General features: G+C 39.5%; 3 protein-coding genes across 3 annotated transcripts; 1 reads left to right on the forward strand and 2 right to left on the reverse strand.

The window, feature by feature from the left end:
- The first annotated feature begins 688 nt into the window (after positions 1-688).
- c1qtnf4 (C1q and TNF related 4) lies at positions 689-6,529 on the forward strand. The gene is made up of 2 exons (XM_010786913.1): positions 689-1,048; positions 1,993-6,529. Exons 1-2 carry the CDS (start codon positions 692-694, stop codon positions 2,815-2,817), a joined length of 1,182 nt encoding a protein of 393 aa, XP_010785215.1. The 5' UTR covers positions 689-691; the 3' UTR covers positions 2,818-6,529.
- A 2,156-nt stretch (positions 6,530-8,685) lies between these two features.
- On the reverse strand, positions 8,686-12,906 carry ndufs3 (NADH:ubiquinone oxidoreductase core subunit S3). The gene is made up of 7 exons (XM_010786915.1): positions 12,797-12,906; positions 12,369-12,428; positions 11,083-11,180; positions 10,370-10,519; positions 9,892-10,017; positions 9,679-9,798; positions 8,686-8,969 (listed from the first exon to the last, which is right to left on the reverse strand). Exons 1-7 carry the CDS (start codon positions 12,849-12,851, stop codon positions 8,799-8,801), a joined length of 780 nt encoding a protein of 259 aa, XP_010785217.1. The 5' UTR covers positions 12,852-12,906; the 3' UTR covers positions 8,686-8,798.
- A 392-nt stretch (positions 12,907-13,298) lies between these two features.
- Positions 13,299-19,900, reverse strand: ptpmt1 (protein tyrosine phosphatase mitochondrial 1). The gene is made up of 4 exons (XM_010786916.1): positions 19,596-19,900; positions 15,277-15,357; positions 14,904-15,095; positions 13,299-13,994 (listed from the first exon to the last, which is right to left on the reverse strand). Exons 1-4 carry the CDS (start codon positions 19,740-19,742, stop codon positions 13,866-13,868), a joined length of 549 nt encoding a protein of 182 aa, XP_010785218.1. The 5' UTR covers positions 19,743-19,900; the 3' UTR covers positions 13,299-13,865.
- Positions 19,901-20,758: the final 858 nt, after the last annotated feature.

Genomic DNA, 20,758 nt, shown 5'->3' on the forward strand with positions numbered 1-20,758 from the left:
TTATTAAAAACGATTATCCATTTACTTTGAAAACATCCATTTATTGAAGAAAAATATTTGAACAGTATGTTTTGAACAGTTGATTTCCCTGAACTTTAAGTATAATTCAACTGAAAAACCAATACACATTTTTTTTTTAAATAAATATATAAAAAATAAATAATCGTTTTACTTTGATTATGTTGTTTTCATAATCGTTGCAAGCCAAAATCGTAATTGCGATGAAAATACAATTAATTGAGCAGCCCTAATTATCAGTAATCATTTCAAAAAGGGACACAGTGATGATACTTATACCGCTAGAATCTGTGGAATCTCAGCTTTAATCTGATATCTTGTTTGTGCAGATCCGATAAGTAATAAAGTATTTCTACCGTGAGTTCTGTGCTAAGTGTGTTAGCATTTTTTCGCTCAGGGCTAATGAAGAGGCTTGGAGTTGTGTTTCGTGTAACTAAAAATTGTTAATATTGTCTGATAGCTGAGTTTCTTCCCGTTAAGTGGGTATGACGCTCAGACGCTGTTTCTTGCAAGATGTTGCGTTTTTCCCCCGGTATCGGGGGCTTAACTGGTTGAATGGACAAACATTTAAAAAGTTTTCATATTCCATTATCGATTTCCATGTGGCTAAACATTTGAAACTCTGTATTTCTGTAATAATTCCCACATTTTTCTTTATGTTTCTCCAGACAAAATGCTGCTCCCAGCGAGCGTTCTGATTGGCCTACTGTGCCTGAGCAATGTGGGCGGTGCGTGGGGTTTCGCCCGTCTGCAGGATGACGTGGAGCTACGCTCGGCTTTCTCGGTTGCACGCACCAACAGCATGGAGGGCGGGCCCAAGATGACCGTGACCTTTGACGCAATTTATGTCAACATTGGTGGAGATTTTGATCCCAAGACTGGCTTGTTTCGCTGTCGCATCACCGGGGCCTACTTCTTCTCCTTCACAGTGGGGAAGTTCCCACACAAAGACCTGTCAGTGATGCTGATGAAGAACAGGAATGAGGTGCAGGCCATCGTGTACGAGGAGAACGCCGGCGAGGAGAGGAAGGTAGGTTTCAGACCTCTCAATCAGATCGTTTGTGGGTGGGACTAAAGTTCCTTGCTGACTGGCTTTTTAGGTACTCAAAATTTTTATTTGTCGCAAAAAGTCCAGTAAAAATATCAAAACCAACAGTGAATGTATTTATAGTGTGTGTACATCAAAGGCTGAGATATTTTCTTTCTTTGTTTGAAAAAGCTCCATTGTTGTCCAACAACAATTAAAAGCTCAACAATAAGCCACACTGTTGCAATGGGTGACATGTTTAATGAACACACAAGCTGTAGTTTATTAAGAACGACTCCCAAATACACCTAATGCCAGAAATACTAATAATGCGGATTCATCCATCGCTGGAACTAGTCCCCATGATTAAAAACAAAACTTGAGTGACCAGCTCTTTAAGCACAACTTTCTTTTTGACGAAGAATTAAATATTCATTTCTGAACCATTCTTAAAGATTAACATTCAGTATGGATATCAGGCTAATGATCATTTAACTTCGAACATGCAAGGACTTCTTAAATTGAGGAATATTTTTAAAGTTTAAGACAAAGGTTTATGTTTTTCTTTAGCTGGATATGCTGGTAGGTGTTATTCTGAACTTTGGACAGCCAGGCTGTTGTTCCTGCTCCCAGCCCTTGAGCTAAGCTAAGCTAACTGACGCCATGCTCAATCAAACCTTCTCATCTAAATGCATTTCTTAAAAATGAATTCTGTGTTAGGATTGGTTTTCTGTCTTAGGTAATGATTACAAAAGGTATTTTATCATGTCAAAGCTCTCCACGAGTCTCACAAGGCAACATGACGTGTTGTATTTGGGTGGGGAATTAATGTACAACAGAGGGGATTACACACCAAATTCCCCCTAATAATAAGTGTGATGTAGATGATTGGATTATATGTGGTGCCGATGTGGAACTCTGATAATAAGGCCTGCTTTAATCCTCAGGTGCAGAGTCAGAGCGTCATGCTGCAGCTGGAGTTTGGTGACACCGTCTGGCTCCGTCTCCATGGTGACCCTCGCTATGCGCTCTACAGCAACACGGGACACTACACCACCTTCAACGGTTACCTCATCTACCCCGACACCTACGACTTCCAGACACACCACCACCATTCTAACTCCAACTCCCAGCAGCCCCAGGAGGAGAACAAGCCCCTGTTGAACAGCAACCAGGCCACCGAGAACATCAGGTCTGAAACAACAGACGCACCGGTGGTGGTGGTGGTTGTGGAGGAGAAGGAGCAGCAACATCAGGAGGTAGAAGAGGAAGAGTATGACGAGGACGAGGACGACCAGAGATCTGCCTTCTCGGTAGGGCGCACCCAAAGCATCGTGGGAGTCAACCAAGTGGGCCTGCCGCAGCACCAGCCGGTCAGCTTCGACACGGCGTTCGTCAACATCGGGGAAGACTTTAACGTGACAGAGGGGGTGTTCACTTGTCGCGTTCCTGGAGCCTACTACTTCTCCTTCAACGTGGGCAAGATGCCGCAGAAGACGCTGTCCGTCAAGCTGATGAAGAACCACCTGGAGGTGCAGGCGATGATCTATGACGACAGCCAGGGCGAGAAGGCTCTGCAGAGTCAGAGTTTGATGCTGTCGCTGAAACCGGGAGAAATCGTCTGGCTCTACTCCCACCAGAAAGATGGCTTTGGAGCCTACAGCAACCACGCCAAGTACATCACCTTCACTGGCTTCCTGGTATATCCCGACTTACCCAACACTACAACCACCACCGGAGGCAGCCAATCATATGCAGACAAGAAGCCCTAGCCACAGCATACAGGCTTGGGACTGAACATTGTGGGGGGAATTCAGTAAGTGGAGAAGTCCGAGTCCACAAAAGGCATTGGGCAGTTTGTGGGTAGCGTGCCGAGTGGAGGAAACTCACCGTTGTCTTTGACGTTTCCTCTTACTAGGAATTTCTTCACAAAATCACGGGGACCTTTGACTGAGTGCAATGCTTAAAAGAAAATCTCTTCAAATTCCAGCTTTTAGCGTCCCAGGATAAGACTTCATCATATTCAAACGTGAAACTTCGAATGAGAACTCAAATTCAATATTGCACTCTATAATGAAAACTGCAGCATTACCTGTTCACCGCCGTGTCAGCCAAACCACCACAGGGACATAGATGTTGTACTTCCATGACATTGCAATTCAACAACGCTAAAACTACCCTCTGTTAGTTATTCTGTTAGTTGTATATAATCAATCCAGAAGGGCACTCTTGGAGCGCAGAATTCGACCAAGGGAGTTTTCATAAGTGACAAATAATGCGTATCTACACCCTTGGATTTGGATACCCTCCAAAATTGAATATTTTCTTCCTTGTCCAATGCTGCACCCTTCCACAAAGTTTAATGAAAATTGGGCCTGTAGATTTTCTGGACAAAGGTAATGATTTTTGGTACTTTTCCTGGGTTTGCATTCAGCATCTCCCATTAAAGTGAAAACTAAATTTAAAGTGTTTTTTTAAACTAGAAGCCAGGCTCACAACCTGTTAAGGATTAAAGTCACCCGGCCTACTGTACACGTATGTGAGGAGGTAATCTCACAGTAATTTTCATTTTAAAGTAAAAAAAAACATTCTGTAAGTGCATTTGTAATTCTTGTCAAAGACTTGTTGTTTCTGCTTGTATGTAAAATGTCACTTTACTTTAGTTCTGTCTTTAGAGGCATGTGAAACTGATACAAGCGTGTGTTTCGTGTCAAAAAGAGTCTTTATTTTATTTATATCAAAGTGTTTCTCGCTCCGATGCTTAGCCACAGCGGGAGCAGAGGACAATGGGACGAAACCAACCGTTCTGATAAAGCGCAGACTGCATATCCATCCCAACTGTTGACCACATGCCACCTCTGGGCCTGCGGACCTTAAATTTGATTTCTAATTCTAGCAGCAGTTTAATTCATTTCTTCAGATGGCGTCCACTGTGGGGAAAATTGAACAGCTTCTCCAAGGCCAATGTAATATGCATGTCTGTTTAATTTCACACCGCCGGGAGAAAGATGATGCTGTTCAAGTTGTGATGAACCTTGACTTTATGAAATCACCTACTCTGTTGGAGAAGCACCGTGTGAAGTGATACTTTGCTGTAATTGAACATTTACACTTTTTTTAAAAAGGTAGTTTTCTGTGAAGTTATGCTATAAATGATGGGCTTGACACACTAGGGTTTTGCTAGCAGGCTAGTTTATTTTAAGAGAATGTACATTTTAGACCAATATAAGTAAGTGGTGGGCACCAATATCAGTTTACAGAATTCTAATTATAAGACTACCAAAGCAAACTTGGTTTGGTTCATTTGATTTCTGCTGTCATTAAAGAGATAAAAAAAAGTTTTACGTGGTGCTGAAAGCATCGACAAATGACAGTTAATGTAACACTAATCAATATTTTTGTCTAAACAATGGACTAAAAACTCACCACAGCAATCATTTTATTGCTTTGGTTTATTCTTACTGCCATTATTAACTTTCCAGCCAAAAGAAAACCAAACCCACGAAACCCTCAAATGACAGACACAATTAGAGACTAATTGGAGAACATGTATAGAACCTTTTCCAGCTTAAGAGCAATATGTTTTCTCAGGAGATAGTGGAGACCAACATGAGCTAAAAGCAGAGAGTTACATTCATCACTTCAATGAAAGCATGAGTCAAAAATAATGATAATGTTGCTTCGTGTCTGCTGATTGTGCGAATAAAAAAATGATTGCTTACATAAAAAGATTTTATGGCAAGAAATACACTATTATAATACAAGGACAATGTTGTTTTTACAGCTTGTTTGAAAGGGAACCAAGTGACCAAAAACATCTGACTGCAACTTGCCAAATCCAGAAGCAATGTTGCCAAAGAGGTCAGAAAATAAACGGGTCAGAAGAACATATAGGCGTAGAAAGAAGAAATGTTTGTTTGGTTATTTTTCATTTTCTATGAAGATTTTGACCTTTTTAGATCTTGAAGAGCTAAGGGAACAACATTTTCGTTAAACTATTCATAGACATACAGCTTGGGCACTGGTTCTCAACCTAGGCGTCAGAATAAATCTGAGGAGTCACTCGACAATTGATAATATAAAAAAGAAAAAGGAAAAACAAAAATCCTATTTCCACACTGAGGCCATAACCTTTAAAAATAGGTACTACGTAGACATTTTAGGGCTCACAAGCCAACCCACATGCAAAAAACCGTCCATTGAAACTAATCACAAGTTGAGATAAAGATATCTATCCCCAGATGGGAAATGTGGTAGTTGCAGCAGCAGAAAGGCACAATAAAAAGGGATAAATAAAGAAAGTACAAATATAAGTATACTTAGAATGCATTCAGGCACATTTTAAGACAGTATTACAAGTTAAACTGACAGTGGTTTGATGAATATTTTCACAATACCACTCAAAGCTAGTGAAAATCCATACTGAAAAAAAGAAAAAATAAGTACTGCATTGAGACTGTTAGACAGCGGCAAATCACAGAAATTAAGTAAGTAAAATGAAGGGTTCTCTTGGTGTATTTCACCGAAATATCTAAAATTAAACACAATCAGATAAACCTGAGAATGTGATGAGTGGGGAAAGCAGAATTTTCTGAAATTAGCTGAAAATCCCAAGCGTCTTCACCTCACAGCGTTCTCTTTAGCACCGGGGGAAATGGCCTCACACACCTCTTCAGAAAACTAATAAGCGACAGCAAGTCTCCGGCGACCTCACACTCTCACCAGGCCTCTCTGTAACAGTGTTACTAATCGACAATTTCCTCTCCTCTAGTCAGAAAATGACACAGTTTTGGACAAGACACGCTCATTTTTTTGCAGGATGAAATTGCTGTGGGTTTGCCTCATTTCAGAAAATAATGCATTCTGCTCAAATCCAACCCTTTATATAATTCAGCCTGAGAGAGACTCCAGTGCTTGAGGGTGGACCTGTGGCTGCTTCAGCTTTACTTTGAGACAAACCTGACCCTGTTCAGTAAGTCATGATCAGAACTTGTGGTGTGTGAAATGACTTGAGCATAACTCATCTGAAGCACTTGTGTGATGCATGCATGTAACTAGAAATACAATTTAAAAAAGAAAAGTTGTCATGACTTGCTGACCAGCTTTACAGGCCCAGGTGACGCCTGTTAACCTGGTATTTTTATTAAAGTGAATTATCTGTACAGTAACTGACAATATGTTGGATGTTCCTGGTCTGTGCTTCTTTCTTTTTGATAATCCTGAGGAAAGATGGATCATCCTGTATTACTAACTACTGTATTTCCAGCAGGCATGAGTCAAAATGCGGTTGAAAATTATCCAAAATAAGAAATTGTGTCCCAAAAGCACAAATCCAACCACAATGAAAAAAAAGAAAATAATAATTATACATTTTGACCAATGTCTACAGTAGTCTGGTTGTTGACTCTTGTTTTGAGTATTTCTTAAATGTAAAATGAATGCTTCATTACAAATGTTTGACAAAATAAAAACTGGAAATGTAAAGCATGTGTTCTCATTGCATCCATGATGTAAACTCAGATAAAACCATCAGCTGTCAGAGAAATGTAGTCTGCATTTTATATCGTGTGCTGCAGCATCATCTACTGGCTGACTCCAGTATGTCAAATACTACAACTTAGATTTCAACAATCAAAATTAATAGAACTTAATTTAAAAAGGCATTTAATAACACATTATCAACCATATATTCTCCTTGTGATAATGGACTATTAGATTAATTGACAGTTGTTTTGTTTAGTTTGCCAAAGTTGCTCCAGTTTTCAGTAATTTCATACATGGATTTGGCTATATTTAATCCTTATGCCTTATGAGGGGCATAACATTGTTTACCAATTTTGCGACACCGCTGTCAATCGTATGTCACGGTGAAGCAGATTGGAGTTAACTGTTAACCAAACATTTTTTTTAAATATACTTTTATATGCTTTTTCCAACCTTTAGCTATTTTTTCCAACATTTAACTATACCTTTTCAACCTTTGAACTAGGTTTTCAGAGGCTTTAAAGATACCAATTAATTATTGGTTGAAATGATTAATGCTAAAAAGATAAACAGTAGGCTTGGAAGGAGCACTACAAATAAGTAAATGTACTGTGACTAACAGTTTTAATCAAGAAGGCCTACACTTATAATCAATTTGGTAAAAATATACTAGACATACAAAAAAGGTCATTTGTATTTGATGAACTTCAAAAAAACATCCAACAAGCATGTATAAAGACAAGTACAGAAATGAAATAAGCCACCAGCAGAAATAAAAATCATAGGCAAAGCAATAGCAAAGAGATGTGAAAACAACATAAACTCAGCCACACAAGTAAGCAAATGTGCAGCAATTGCACACACAAACACACATTCTAACGTCACAACATTGGACTCACCAGTTCGAATGTCAGTCCGAGTCTTGAGCACCATGAAGGCCTCCTCAATCTGCTCCATCTTCATATTTTACTTGTTCCTTCTCAAAGCAAAACATAATCAGTCAACTCAGCCTCTCTGTCCTACTATAACCAGTCACAATCAGCAGGAAGGGGCTTTAAATACCTCACTGAAGGTAAAAGTTCCAAAAGTCACCTGGAGCATCCACCATGTGCATGTTAGCATTTAGCATGTTAGCCACACCCAGCATGCACCTGTTAGGTTTGATTTGGGTCACTTGGCATGTTGGTCGGTGGTGCGTTTCACAACTGCTTAATTATGAGCTGCATCTTTTCTTTTATATCAGATTGAATAATGCCAACTTTAACCCTTAATAAACCAATTCCGTGTTTAACATTTACATTTAGAGGATGTACGTTTTCCAATTCATTTACTCAAGTAGGCTACTGTACTTAAGAAAACATTTACAGTTTTCTTTTATTTCCATGTCACATTATTCTTAAACCCCAGTCACTTTCATAGGGAAATATTGGACTTTTTAATGCACGTCATTTATTTGACTAGTTACTTTGCAGATTGAGATGATTGTGCAGAGGACATATGAAACATTGCAAGTTGAAGATGAGACTTGATCAATTCACAATTCTAATAATCGTTGAGTCTTTTCTAATGTTCATTGTTTCACAGTCCAAACCTGTTGCAACCATTGTTACTTGGGTTCTGGTAATGGTGACTTATTTCACACAAATCAAATAACAATTGATTTATGGTTAAAATAATCAGCAGAAATCTCCATCTAAAAAAAATAATCATACATTTAATATTCTTTCAGACATTTATGCTTTTCAGGGATGGTTTTTATTTTTATTTGAAAATACACCCTATGCCTCTAAAATAACTATACCAAACTATGTGGCCAACATACATACACTCACTCTTTATAACTCAAATATCTTCTTTGAATTTAAATCACAATTTTTAAAACCCACTACTAATACACCAACAAATCACACACTCCACTAACTGGTTGTTTTATAGGACGCATTCATCCGATATTCCTGATTTCATATATGTGCATTGTTGCATGTTTTGTTTATATAGTCTATGGTTTTGTCTCATCATTGACATGCCCCACACTATAAATAGATACAAATTCACACGAACATTACAAAGTGTAGTACATGGTAAAAAATCGAATTGCATCTTTGCCGTAATAAAAGCGGTTAAAAGATCTGAAAATAATTGAAAAACTATTGTGATGGTTGTTTTATTAGTATTTTTATTTACATAAACATTTCAGGGTTTGTTCAGGGTGCTGGGCCTCCCAAAAATGACATTAACAGACAGAACATGAAGATGAGAAAGGGGGTCATCATTTCTTCTCAGGGGCTGCGTCACCAGCCTCCAGTTTGGGTGCCACCTCTTTGGGCTCTCTGTATGCCGGGAACGTCTCCCAGGGCGTGTTCAGGTCAAACTTCCTGAACTCCTGCGACAGTTCCACTGGCTCCGCCACCACACGCTTCAGCTCATCATCATAACGCACCTGCAGAGGGAAACAACGCAACACATTAAAGAGGCAAAGTTGTCGCATTTTTTTTTTATGTATCTAAAAGCAATTGTCATGCTCGTGGATAGTACATTTCAAGGACCAAAAACTTCAAAAAACTCTTGGTGGAAAATATGAAAACAATACTGCATGAGAAGCTTTTCAAAGGGCGACTTCCTGATTAAATGATGAATTTTTAAAACAGGAATGTGAAGGGTATATCGTCTGAAAGAGAGAATTAAACTAGAGGAGTTTGGGTACCGTGTTGAAATGAATAAATCATTCTTTAAAAAAGGGAAATGTATTCAGGAAGTATTTAGGCCACGACTTGTTCCTTCTCAGCACAAACTATAAAGGCTTTTCACAGCTTGTGCGAAACCTGAAATAATTATCATGAGCTGAATGGAAGAAAAGAATGATCAAAGGATCCAGCCGTTTGGGCACGGTCTACAACATTTATAAATGAACAGCACATGAAATAGGCTGTATGAGAGAGGCGTATTATGCTTTTTGGGGGTTTTCCTTTCCTGTAATGTTTTATATATGTTATTGTGCATGTAAATTGTCTACAAAGGATAAAATCCCAAAGCTCCCTCCAGTGTGAGTTCCTCTCACCTTTTTCAACATTAAAGCATGTAAACATGTCACAGTAGAACCTTAAAACACAAATATGAAAGCTGAAAAGTGTGTTTCTTGCAGAACTCACCTCTACGTATCCGGAGAGAGGGAAGTCCTTCCTGAAGGGGTGACCCTCGAAGCCATAGTCTGTCAAAATACGCCTCAGGTCTGGGTGGTTGGCAAAGAACACGCCATACATGTCCCATACCTGCAGAAAAATAAACATACACATTTACCAGGTTTGTCCATGACTCTGTGAAGTAAAATAAACGCTGTAATGACCCCTGAGATTGTGACTCACCTCCCTCTCGTACCAGTTGGCAGCCATGTGGACTGAGACTGCAGAGTCCACCGGTGATAACTCATCGCTGTACGTCTTAATACGGATACGAGAGTTGTAGCGCAGCGACAGCAGGTTGTACACAATCTGAAAACGAGCATACAGGCACACATTATCACTGTGAAAACCTTTGGAAAGTTTGTTTAGAAGGATGGATACTCGACTAACAGGACAGCTCCTTCCCATTAACATATTCATTTAATTAATATTAGGGCTGTCAACAATAGAACATGTGTTTGGCAACTTGGTATTAATATTACACATTTTAAATATCACTATTTATAGTGACAAATGCAAAGCCGCAATATTACAGATGAATCTTCAAACACACCACACAATTTTCTTCACGTTTTTTGATAGGGCACTCTTTTCATTTTACAACTCACCAATAAGGCATGTCTCTAGGTGTGTGAGTGGGTGCATGTTTGCTGATAGCTACCTCAAAGCGGTTCTGGCGTGACGGTACATCGACAGCCGTCAGGTCGATCATGTTCCTGAACTGGGCGTTGGTGTGGTCCCTCAGGAAGGTCAGCACAGGGATCACCCCGTCGGGATGGATCATTACATCCAGCTCATTGAAACAGGTCACCTACACAAACAAACGCATTACGCTACCTGCACGTTTCTGAAATTGGATTATAGACATTTCAATTATACAGGAATACAATTAAGGACAATTAAAAAAAATGTATTTAAAAAACAGAGTTCAGTAGTAAGGGGTCCAATTAGGTGTTTTTCTTTTTTATAAAACTACACCATATGTTTCTTCTGCATTGTGCACCACAACGCCTTTATTGCTAAATCTGTTCATATTTATCAAAGTACTTAAAAAATACAATTACTAATGCAAACTGTACCAAGTCGGACTGACCTGCTTGTTTAAATATATATATGTTGTCATGTGGAATTTGTTCAAATACAATAACAATAGATTTATTTTGTAAGCGCTTTTACAGGTGCTCAAAGTCGCTTTACAGAGATAGTGAAAAGAAAAGAACAACAAATAAATATATTTGAAGTCAAATTAAAATCAAGCAATATAACAATACAAAAAGCCTTCCATTTACATCTTGGTCTGTTCCAATATTAGGATGCACATTACAGTGCTCAGCACAGTCAGTACGATGAACACTGATCCTCATATCAACTGACCTCGACCTGCTGGACATATTTGGGCATCATCTCAGCCACAAACTCCCCAAACGCTGCCAGCTGGCTGTTAGCCACAGCATCCTTGGGCCTGATGGTGGCTGCATGATGGAGAGAGGAGAAAATTGTTTAGTAAGGACTGAACAATGGGTGTTTCTCAATCTTGAGTAAAGCTGCTGCAGAGCCACTATTTCAAGCATACTACGTTATCGAGTGCCGCCGAAGTACTGTTCCACTGTCCAGCATACTTGGAATTCTACCGAGCCCGGCGCACTTCGTTTGGAGAAATTTCGAGGCTGCACATGTGTAGACTTCGGTCTTAAAATCAAATTCCCACAATGCTTCTCGTACGGACCAATTTCCCCAAATCTACGGCGGAAAATGTAAGGCGGGGCCTCTCATATGACGCACACCTGCACACTTGCTAGCCTGTTCCACTCTTTGTTTTCCGAATGCCAGGAAGTATTCTTCCTCGCTTCTGAAGCAAGTGACTCAGAAGACATATGCTACCAAGCAAGCATACTCGAGATTGAGAAACACCCAATGTGTCCTTCTCATGGTCATTATTGACATAGCAACAGAGGGAATAGTGTGGATTTGGGCTTGAGTTTGAGTGAAATAACTACTCTCACTGAATATGTGATGATCAGCTGCAACATTAAAGTAATGAACACATTTGTGAATAAATAATTACGACATAGTAATAATTATAAAATGACATGTTATAGCAATGTATTCATATTTAGATGTATTCATACACTTTGAGATATATGCGCCTTGAGTTTTAATAATGTGACAACAATTGAACTTTGTTAGCTTGGATGAATCTCTGTAAAAGTGTAGTTTTGTGAAGTGCTTTCACTTGACCTTGCTTGAGATCAGATATGGCATAGGAAGCTTCAACAAGAGTATAGGCTACTTGTGCTTCTTTCTCACCAGCTGCTGTTGAGCTGTGTGTGTGTGTATGTATGTGTATGTGTATGTGTATGTGTATGTGTATGTATGTGTGTGTGTGTATGTGTGCGTGCGTGCGTGCATTGTATTCTGAATTGTTTGGGTGAGCTGAAGATTCTGTTTTACTCTATTTTAGATAATTGTTTTTAAAACTACCATAACGACAACTCTCACTTGAAGGACATTCACATTGAATATCCAAAACACATATGGTTCTTAAATAAGCCATCATGTTGGTACTAGTTAAGCACACTTTGATGCAAATACTTGTAGTCAGGTAACTTGTTCCACCACTGGTTTCCTGAATCATCAGTTGGTTAGTGTGTACCACTCACGGCTGGTGTCGGAGCTCTGCAGCCTGGTCTGCTGCTGGAGGAGACATGCAGTCCTTGCAACTGGAAAAATATGTCAAAAAAAAGATTAAGTATACACAACTAAAGACCGAACGTATAACTGCAGAGGAATTGAAACAACAACAACAACACTACAAAATGCATCAAATCTTCCTCCATCTACTCCTAACCCTTGTGTGCGACCTTTAACGTTGCCATAATAAACCAATCTGCCTTTAAAAACAGTAACTGTCATTCAATTACGTGCATGCTAACGTTAGACTTAGCTAGCTCGAAGGTCATCCCTGACACATTTGACGCTTGCAAAAAACACCGTGCTGTTTTCAGCGGCAAGGAAGGACATTCATACATATACAGACCACTGCTGCAAACAGAGTGTACGAAATAAAATGAGTTTCAAATCAACTTACGGTTGTAACTCCTTCCAAGACCTCCGCGGACAAACCGCACCAGCGACGCTGCCATGTTTGTTCTACACAACCGTGTTTCTTCGGGCAGAGTCGCGATTGTTAGCGGGGTGTCGCCTCCTGATGGACCGGAAGAGAACTGTTGTCTGCTGTCGAAAAGCCAACAGTGCCATAAACTCCACTATTTTCACACTTGTTTTTGTTAAATGCCCGTTTTTCTCTAGGGTGTTTACTATCAATGCTCACCGACGTTATACACCAACCAGAGTCCCGATGGCCAGTCCGCTACTACTCAAGAATTATTTCATAATACTCAGTTGAGTCAATGTATTTAGTTCCCGTTCCGTTCAATCGTTGGTGCACTTACCCTTCATTACAGCAGCGTCTTTCAGTAGATTGCTAGGTTTTCATGCCATTTCACTTCATTACTACAACAGCTCTCATGCATGTATATCAGTAAAACCTGGATGCTGAAAATAAAAGACCATCAATCACACTGGGACTGTTTCATCTCACAAATACTTTATTTAACATCACTGTGTCAATATTCGGAAGGCATTGAAAGAAAACATGTTCCAGTAAACAAAGTAAAAGCTGCCACTGGCTACAACATGCATAATGCACACAACTCAATTAAGCCTATTACAGTCACAGTCTAACAATATTTTATTGTTGGCTTGTTTTAGGAATTTGAAAATATTTGTTTCTGTAACAGGAGGCGGCTCAGATATTTTAAATGTAATGTTAATTGTTCTTTTAACATAATTCTAAGCTTCATACATTCACCATATGAAAATGTATATATGTTTTAGCTAGAGGCAAGAAACCAGGTAGTCATTATGTAATTAAAGGCTATACAAAAATAAAATCGCTTTATATTTCTTGTAAAAAAACAGTTTTCTGCTTACTGATGTATGGTACATTGTTAATGTGTTACTTCATAATTTCCCAGTAAAAGCTCATGTAAAGGCAATACATTTCTTCAGTGGGTGTAGATTCAGAGGAGTGTCCAAAGCTCCGAGTCCAGTGTTCCAGCAGCTGTAGGATGAGGTCCGACCCGCGTCCTATCCTCTCAGCTGGACTGTTCACACACCTGTTGGTAATATTTCATCAGCACCTCCAGCTGAGCGGAGCGCACCAGGATGTGCGGACGGACAGACGCCAGCTTCTGACACGCTTCCTCTGGAGTACAGCAGTGTAACTGTCAGCAGAAAAGTGCAATGTCAGAATCAAGGTATGTATTACTCTGTGAACAGACAGCCTGGACTAAGTTTCATAGAATTAGTTTCAGAGTAGTATTAGGGCTGTACAATCAATCCAAATTGTATCTAATAATATATGAACTAGTGCAATGTCCAAATTGCAGCCACTGGAACTTCAAGGTACTGTGCCTGTGGAGCTCAAAGCGGCAAGAAAAATAATCTGTCCCTACGCTACAAGACAAAAGGCTTCTGAAGTTCTCCTAAGATAGCTAAAGTTAGAGCTTAGCCGAGGATCATTTTAACATCTTGCTGTCAAAAGCTTCTCATACATGCTCACTTCCTTCTTTGTGGTGATACGGTACAAAGGGAGTAGTTCCTCCATGAAACTGATCACAACAAGGCCTGTGGATTTTCTTGAGAAACCGGTTCATGAATTCTGGAAAGAGATATTGCTGTTTACATTTTTAAAAGGCTTTTTGGTTTTTGCTTTGAGCAACACTAGCTGAGCTCCATCTAGTGAAATCATTTCAGGAACAACACTCATCAATCTCACCAAAACAATTTAGATTTATAAGTAGCACGATAATTTTTTTTTGGGTGGATAACCTGTCTCTTTAATTAAAGAAAGTCGAATGTTACACCGTTAACCTGTTGAAACCTACTGCATGAAATTACCTGGATAAATGAGAAATACATAATTAATACTATGGTCAATTACTGTTCTAAATTACAATTACAAGTTGTTTCCCAACTTAAATGCTTTCAAATACAACAGCACCACAAATACATTCTCAAGACACATACATGTGAGATACAAGAAAACTAAACACAAAACTAAAAATCTAAATTCTGTGCAACAAGGCATTTGGAGGTCAGAGTAAAACCTGAGGACTGTGTTCAGTACTGACCCGGATGAGGTAGGCAGCAGCCATGGTGGCGCTGCGTGAGCGTCCGGCCTTGCAGTGGACGTACACGCTGCTGCCCTGCTCCCGGTGCTTCAGGGTGAACTCCACGCCCTGACACAGGTTCTCCAGGCTGGGGACGCCGGTGAGGTCAACCGTACTCAACCTCAGCTGCTCCACCCCTGCTGACTGCCACTCCTGAATCAAACACATCGAATTAAACATTCATAGATCAATGCGATGCGGAAAGGAAGAAGACAACCTCAATGCTCCTTACACTGTTAGATATCAACCTTTGTGGCTGGATTACATTTTGAACTCATACATGATGTTTGCCTGCTGAATATTCAAAGATAAATGTAAGTACAAGTGGGCTCACCTCAGCTGAGTTGCAGAAATATTTAGTCTCATACTCCTCATTCATGGTGATAACTCCTCGGACATTCTCTGTTTCTACCAGCTGCAACACAAAAAATAGAATCCATCAATCTCAGCAATGTAAATGAAAACATAACAGTTGAAGATTGACTTAAATAACGACTAACTATAGAATTAGAATTGTAACGTAGACTGTAGAGTCATCCACAGACTGAAAGACAAGTACCTATAACTTTATAAGACAAAGCAACCATTTACAAACACCGACCAAATGGATTACATATAAATGACAAGAACACACAAAGTACACAACATGTACTGCATTATTCCCCATTTGTACAATTGCACACATTTTATAAAAGTAAAGAACTTAGAATCCTCATACGTGCATTCCTAATTTCTAAAGAAGACTACTATAATGCTAATTCCAAAAACAACAAAGGTTCCCCAACTGATGTCTGCATCGGTTACCGGTTCATATAACAGTTAAAAATCGCCCTTCTTACCTATGAGGCCATAAATTAACAATTTCCCTCATATATCTCCAGCTATATCCCACCATAATAGTTTTGTTAGCTTTAAGAGACATGTGTGTTTGGATATCTGGGGGGCTTTTAGAAATGATTCACGAGACACTGGCATCATTAGATCACATAATTGTAATTTCATGGCATGTAAGTGATTAGCTATCCTTCCTGTATGAGGGGCACCTGATACGGGCATGTGTTTTGTGTCTCTATTAGTACTATTGTTTGTGCTTTGTATGACTTAATGTAACCTACTGTAGGGCGCTCACTCACTGGGAGAAATACCATGCGTTAAAGATTTGTAAGAGCATAGAGGAGGATTTGTCCATTGATGCCAACAGCCAACAGCAACTGATTTTAAGTGCTCTAACAATACTTTCAAATATAGCCAGAAATAAAACATAAATAAATCACTATGATCTTTCCTGATTCCTACATTCTCTGACCTACCATCTCGTATTTAGGGCTAAAAATCTTTTTATTATCATCTTTTTTAATTCAAATGTTGTTATCTTCTGCTCAAAATTGGACTGGTGGTCAGCATTAAGCAATTACAATGTATATGCTTGTTTTTACTTGTGTGATGTGATTCATTTATTTAATTATTCAAATCAAACAACTGATGTTAATTTTGAGGTTTTTATTTTTACACTTTAGAGAAGTGTTAAATAATTAAAGCTGAATAACTGCATGCATATTCTGAAGGCTGGAGGACTATTTTCTGTGTCTTTATTTAAAAGCAAATAAATACACAAACAGACATTTCTTAGAAAGCAAAGCAAGTTATACCCCGACATACTTCTCTGATGGGACTAATGAAATAATGAAATCAAGATGCAATTACATTAGAAGCAAATTCCAGAAGATTAGAGCAGTAGTTGAAGTCATCACCGCACAGCATAAAACCGTTCAACTTTGATTCTTCTGAGAAATGCAGTTTGAGTCTTTGAAAAGACCAGTGGTGGAATGTAACCGAGTACATTTACTCAAGAACTGATCTTAAAGGTCCCATGTCATGCTTTTCCGGTTATTACCCATCCCCTTGTGTTATGAAGGTTTTTATGCATGTAAACCGTCTGCAGAGTAAAAAACCCTCAAAGTACACCCTATAGCGAGTAAAACTCTAACACAGAAAAGACCTCCCCAAAACGCCTCGTTGGAGATTTCTCACCTTCCATTGTTTACTCCCTGGGTACTGTGACGTGTGAATACCCAGAGGCCACACCCTCTGCCAGCCTTTCACGAAACAAAGCTTCCCAAACCTTTCAGCGATTCATGCCGGATATGTACAGCATAGGGCACTGAAGAACGATGCTGTTCCTACATTGTTTGGACCAGCGGGAGATTTGGGTACACAACCTGTAAGTACTCATTGTTGTTTGTGTATTTATGATGTTTAAAACAAACAAGGTATCTACCACGACTGTTTAAATGGGTAAACGTTTTTCGGGCTGCTAAGTTGGGATCGCGGAGAAATGCTCTCCGCAGACCCATTCTCACATAAACCTTTTTCTTACTCAATATCAAGCCACACTTATTTTTTTTTACTTCGGCTGTGAGTGTTTGTGTGTGCTCAGGACAGACCCGGCGGCAGACATATACGTCTCTGGGCGGGCATTTGAGTTACCAGGGCGGGCCCACCCGGGCGGACCCACCCCGATACTTACATTTCCCGGGAAATCTGAATTGTGAAACGAGGGGGGGCGCTCGTGAATTGTTGTTACGGAAACAGAGGGGTTTCAGGTCATAGATTTTAGGTTGCCATAAGGCTGTTGACGGTCTTATTATAGGCTACATCCATTGGTTGGTTTTGTGGCACATTTGTAACGCTGTGCCAACTTGGGCAAGCACGCAGGCAAACTTGAGGAGTGCACACAGGGTGGAGTGAGGTTGAGCGATGGAGAGAGAGAGAGAGAGAGAGAGAGAAAGAGAGAGAGAGAGAGAGAGAGAGATTGAGCGAGGCAGAGAGTGTGTGCAGCAGTCTGCTTGCGCACAGAGCCGGAGTTTGTGAGATAGCCGGCTTGAGAGTCAATTTCTCTTCAAAATATAATTGATTGCCAGCCTCCCTTGTCCCTGGCTGGCTTGCTAGCTCGTTGGTATTATTATATATTATATTCCTTTCATGAACCACTTCCTGATATCCATTGTTGCAGATAAATATAAATGATAATAGCCAAACTAACCTAGAAAAAGTAAACTGACAGGCTGCTGTGCCGCATCTCACTCAAAAACCCACATGACTCGCGCGCAGCCTTTCATTCAGAATTTCATTCAGAATTTCATAGCAAAATAAAAAAATGATATTAAACTAATCTTTCAACATAGTTTAAAACAAAAATAAATATTAGGACAAAGCCCTACAAATAACAACAATAAACATAATAACAAAACAATTAAAATGTTAAAACTGATTAAAACAGCGGGCCCAAATCCTGGATGGGCGGGCCCACGACACCGGGTCTGGCTCAGGATGAGTTTTGCTTGTTCTCGCTGTATCGCCGACACGGAAGCCTGTCCGCTCCTCGCAGCAACCAGCCTCGCAACTTCCCGACCAATCAGCGCACACTGGGCTCACAGGGAGGGGAGGCAGGAGCTCCAACAAGCCGTTTAGGACAGAGAGTGAATACCGGTGAATTCACATACTTTACAGAGATGCTGTATGTATGAGAAACCAATGTGAGTGAAATTGCACAGTGTAAATCTATTTTAGTATACCTCAACAATGGAATTATGATCAGTAGAAATGGCCATGACAAGGGACCTTTAAGAATTCCCTACTTGTACTTGACTTGAATATTTAGAAACTACACTACATCTTAGAGTCAGAGGTAGACTTGTACATTAGCCTCCATATTTGTCTGATAGATTTAGTTACTTTTCAGATTACAGCTTTTCAACCCCTTCCTCTCCAAATGTGTGGATTGTGTGTGTTTGATGTCTTAAGAGTGAATTGTAAGAACATTTTCCTTATTTGAATCCTGATAAAGTATTATAATAGCCTCTTGGATCAGATGGAAAATGCATAGGTTATTATAAGCTCATTAAAAGTTGACTTTGTGGAGATACGTGGTTTGCAGAGGACTGACAAAACTACAAACATACAATGTGGTAATAGAATGAGATGAGTTGGTTTAGATCAGAGGGGTCCAAACTAAGGCCTGGGGCGTTCTGTGGTCCATTTTCTCTCAAAGGATAATGGAAAAGGGCCCACACATGAAACTTCTTCATAAATATATACACAAATATATTACACTTCGTGTGTTGATAAGCCACATTTTCAAATAAATAACTTATTTGCATAACAAGTTTGAAATATACCTTCATATTTCCTTTTATTATAAGCAATCTGAGGCTTCTGTTTTAATGAATGAGCTGCCAACACTTTTTGTAACAAGATAAATAGAACTTTTAAACCCTATGGAAAGCTGTGATGTAGACTGTTTTTTAATTAAAGGATATATAAGTTTCAAGCATAATGTACCTACATTTGATTGATTGTGCTACCTTTGAGGCAATATACCTCACCTCTAGTGAGTAGGCCTTCGTATATTTTTCTGTATGTGGCCCTCAGTAAAAAAGGTTTGGACACCCCTGGCTTAGAGTAAACTACAGCAGTAAATGCAACATTACTGCAGCAGAAACATGTTTTGAATGGAGCACTTTCACCTGTAGTAGGCCTAGAGTATTTTCACAGGTGGGATTAGCAAATACGCTAGGTGTTTATTCCTCCACTGTAATGACTAATAAGAAGACAGACAGACATGTAGAGGACATTTTTAGTGATGTGTGAAACCTGTTTGGTGATGGATCTGAACGGCAGCGCCCCGAGGACCACCGTCTCGTCCACCCGGTCAAACCACCGTCTGGACGTCGCCTTCTCCATGGCAACATTATAGGCTAACGTCGGGTAGAAGAGCAGCCTGGCTAACGCTCCCGACATGACTGCACTTTAGTTTAATAAATAAAGCAAAAACTGAGCAAAGCCGGTCAGCTTGTCCTTAATACACACTGTCAACGTGCGTAGTGTGTGTGTGAAAGCAGTGTGACCTGTCACACATGCCATGCCTTTCCGTAAGAACAGTTCCTCCCCCGGGCCGGCAGAGGACTTCCGGCGCAAATCCTTCAGAATAAAATGCGTGACCTCTACAAAATATAAGAAGTCTGTTTCATTTCAATTCATAAGTGTATGTTATATTTATTTGATCATATTACAATTACTTTTTAAATAATCACTCAATTCATAAAGCAAAATCATAAACAAGTTCACAACAGACAAGACAAAAGCAGCATTCAACCCAGTAAGGCAAGGCAAGGCAAGTTTATTTATATAGCACCTTTCAACACAAGGAAATTCAAAGTGCTTTACAAAAAATGAAAAACAATTACAAAATGGCATTTAAAAGCAGTCATTAAAAAGAAAAGATAATCAAATAAACATTAAAAGAAAAAATACATGGATAAAAGTTACAGTGCAGTTTAAGATGTGAATAGTTCAATTAAAAGCAGCAGCAAAAAGAAAAGTCTTCAGCCTGGATATAAAAGTAGTCAGAGTTGCAGCGGACCTGCAGGTTTCTGGGAGTTTTTTCCAGATATTTGGAGCATAATAACTGAACGCTGCTTCTCCATGTTTAGTTCTGACTCTTGTCTGGGGACAGAAAGCTGACCAGTCCCTGAAGACCTGGGAGATCAGGATGGTTAATAATTTAGCAGTAGATCAGAAATGTATTTTGAGCCAAAACCATTCAAAGCTTTATAAACCAGCAGCAATATTTTTGAAATCAATTATTTGACACACAGGAAGCCAGTGTAAAGACTTCAGAACATGAGTGATGTGATCCACTTTTTTAGTGTTGGTGAGGACTCGAGCAGCGGCGTTCTGAATCAGCTGCAGCTTTCTAATAGATTTTTTAGTGAGACCTGTGAAGACACCATTGCAGTAGACAAGTCTACTGAAGA

Source organism: Notothenia coriiceps, unplaced genomic scaffold (genome assembly GCF_000735185.1).
Source record: "Notothenia coriiceps isolate Sejong01 unplaced genomic scaffold, NC01 NC01_scaffold00029798, whole genome shotgun sequence".
Lineage (NCBI taxonomy): Eukaryota > Metazoa > Chordata > Actinopteri > Perciformes > Nototheniidae > Notothenia > Notothenia coriiceps.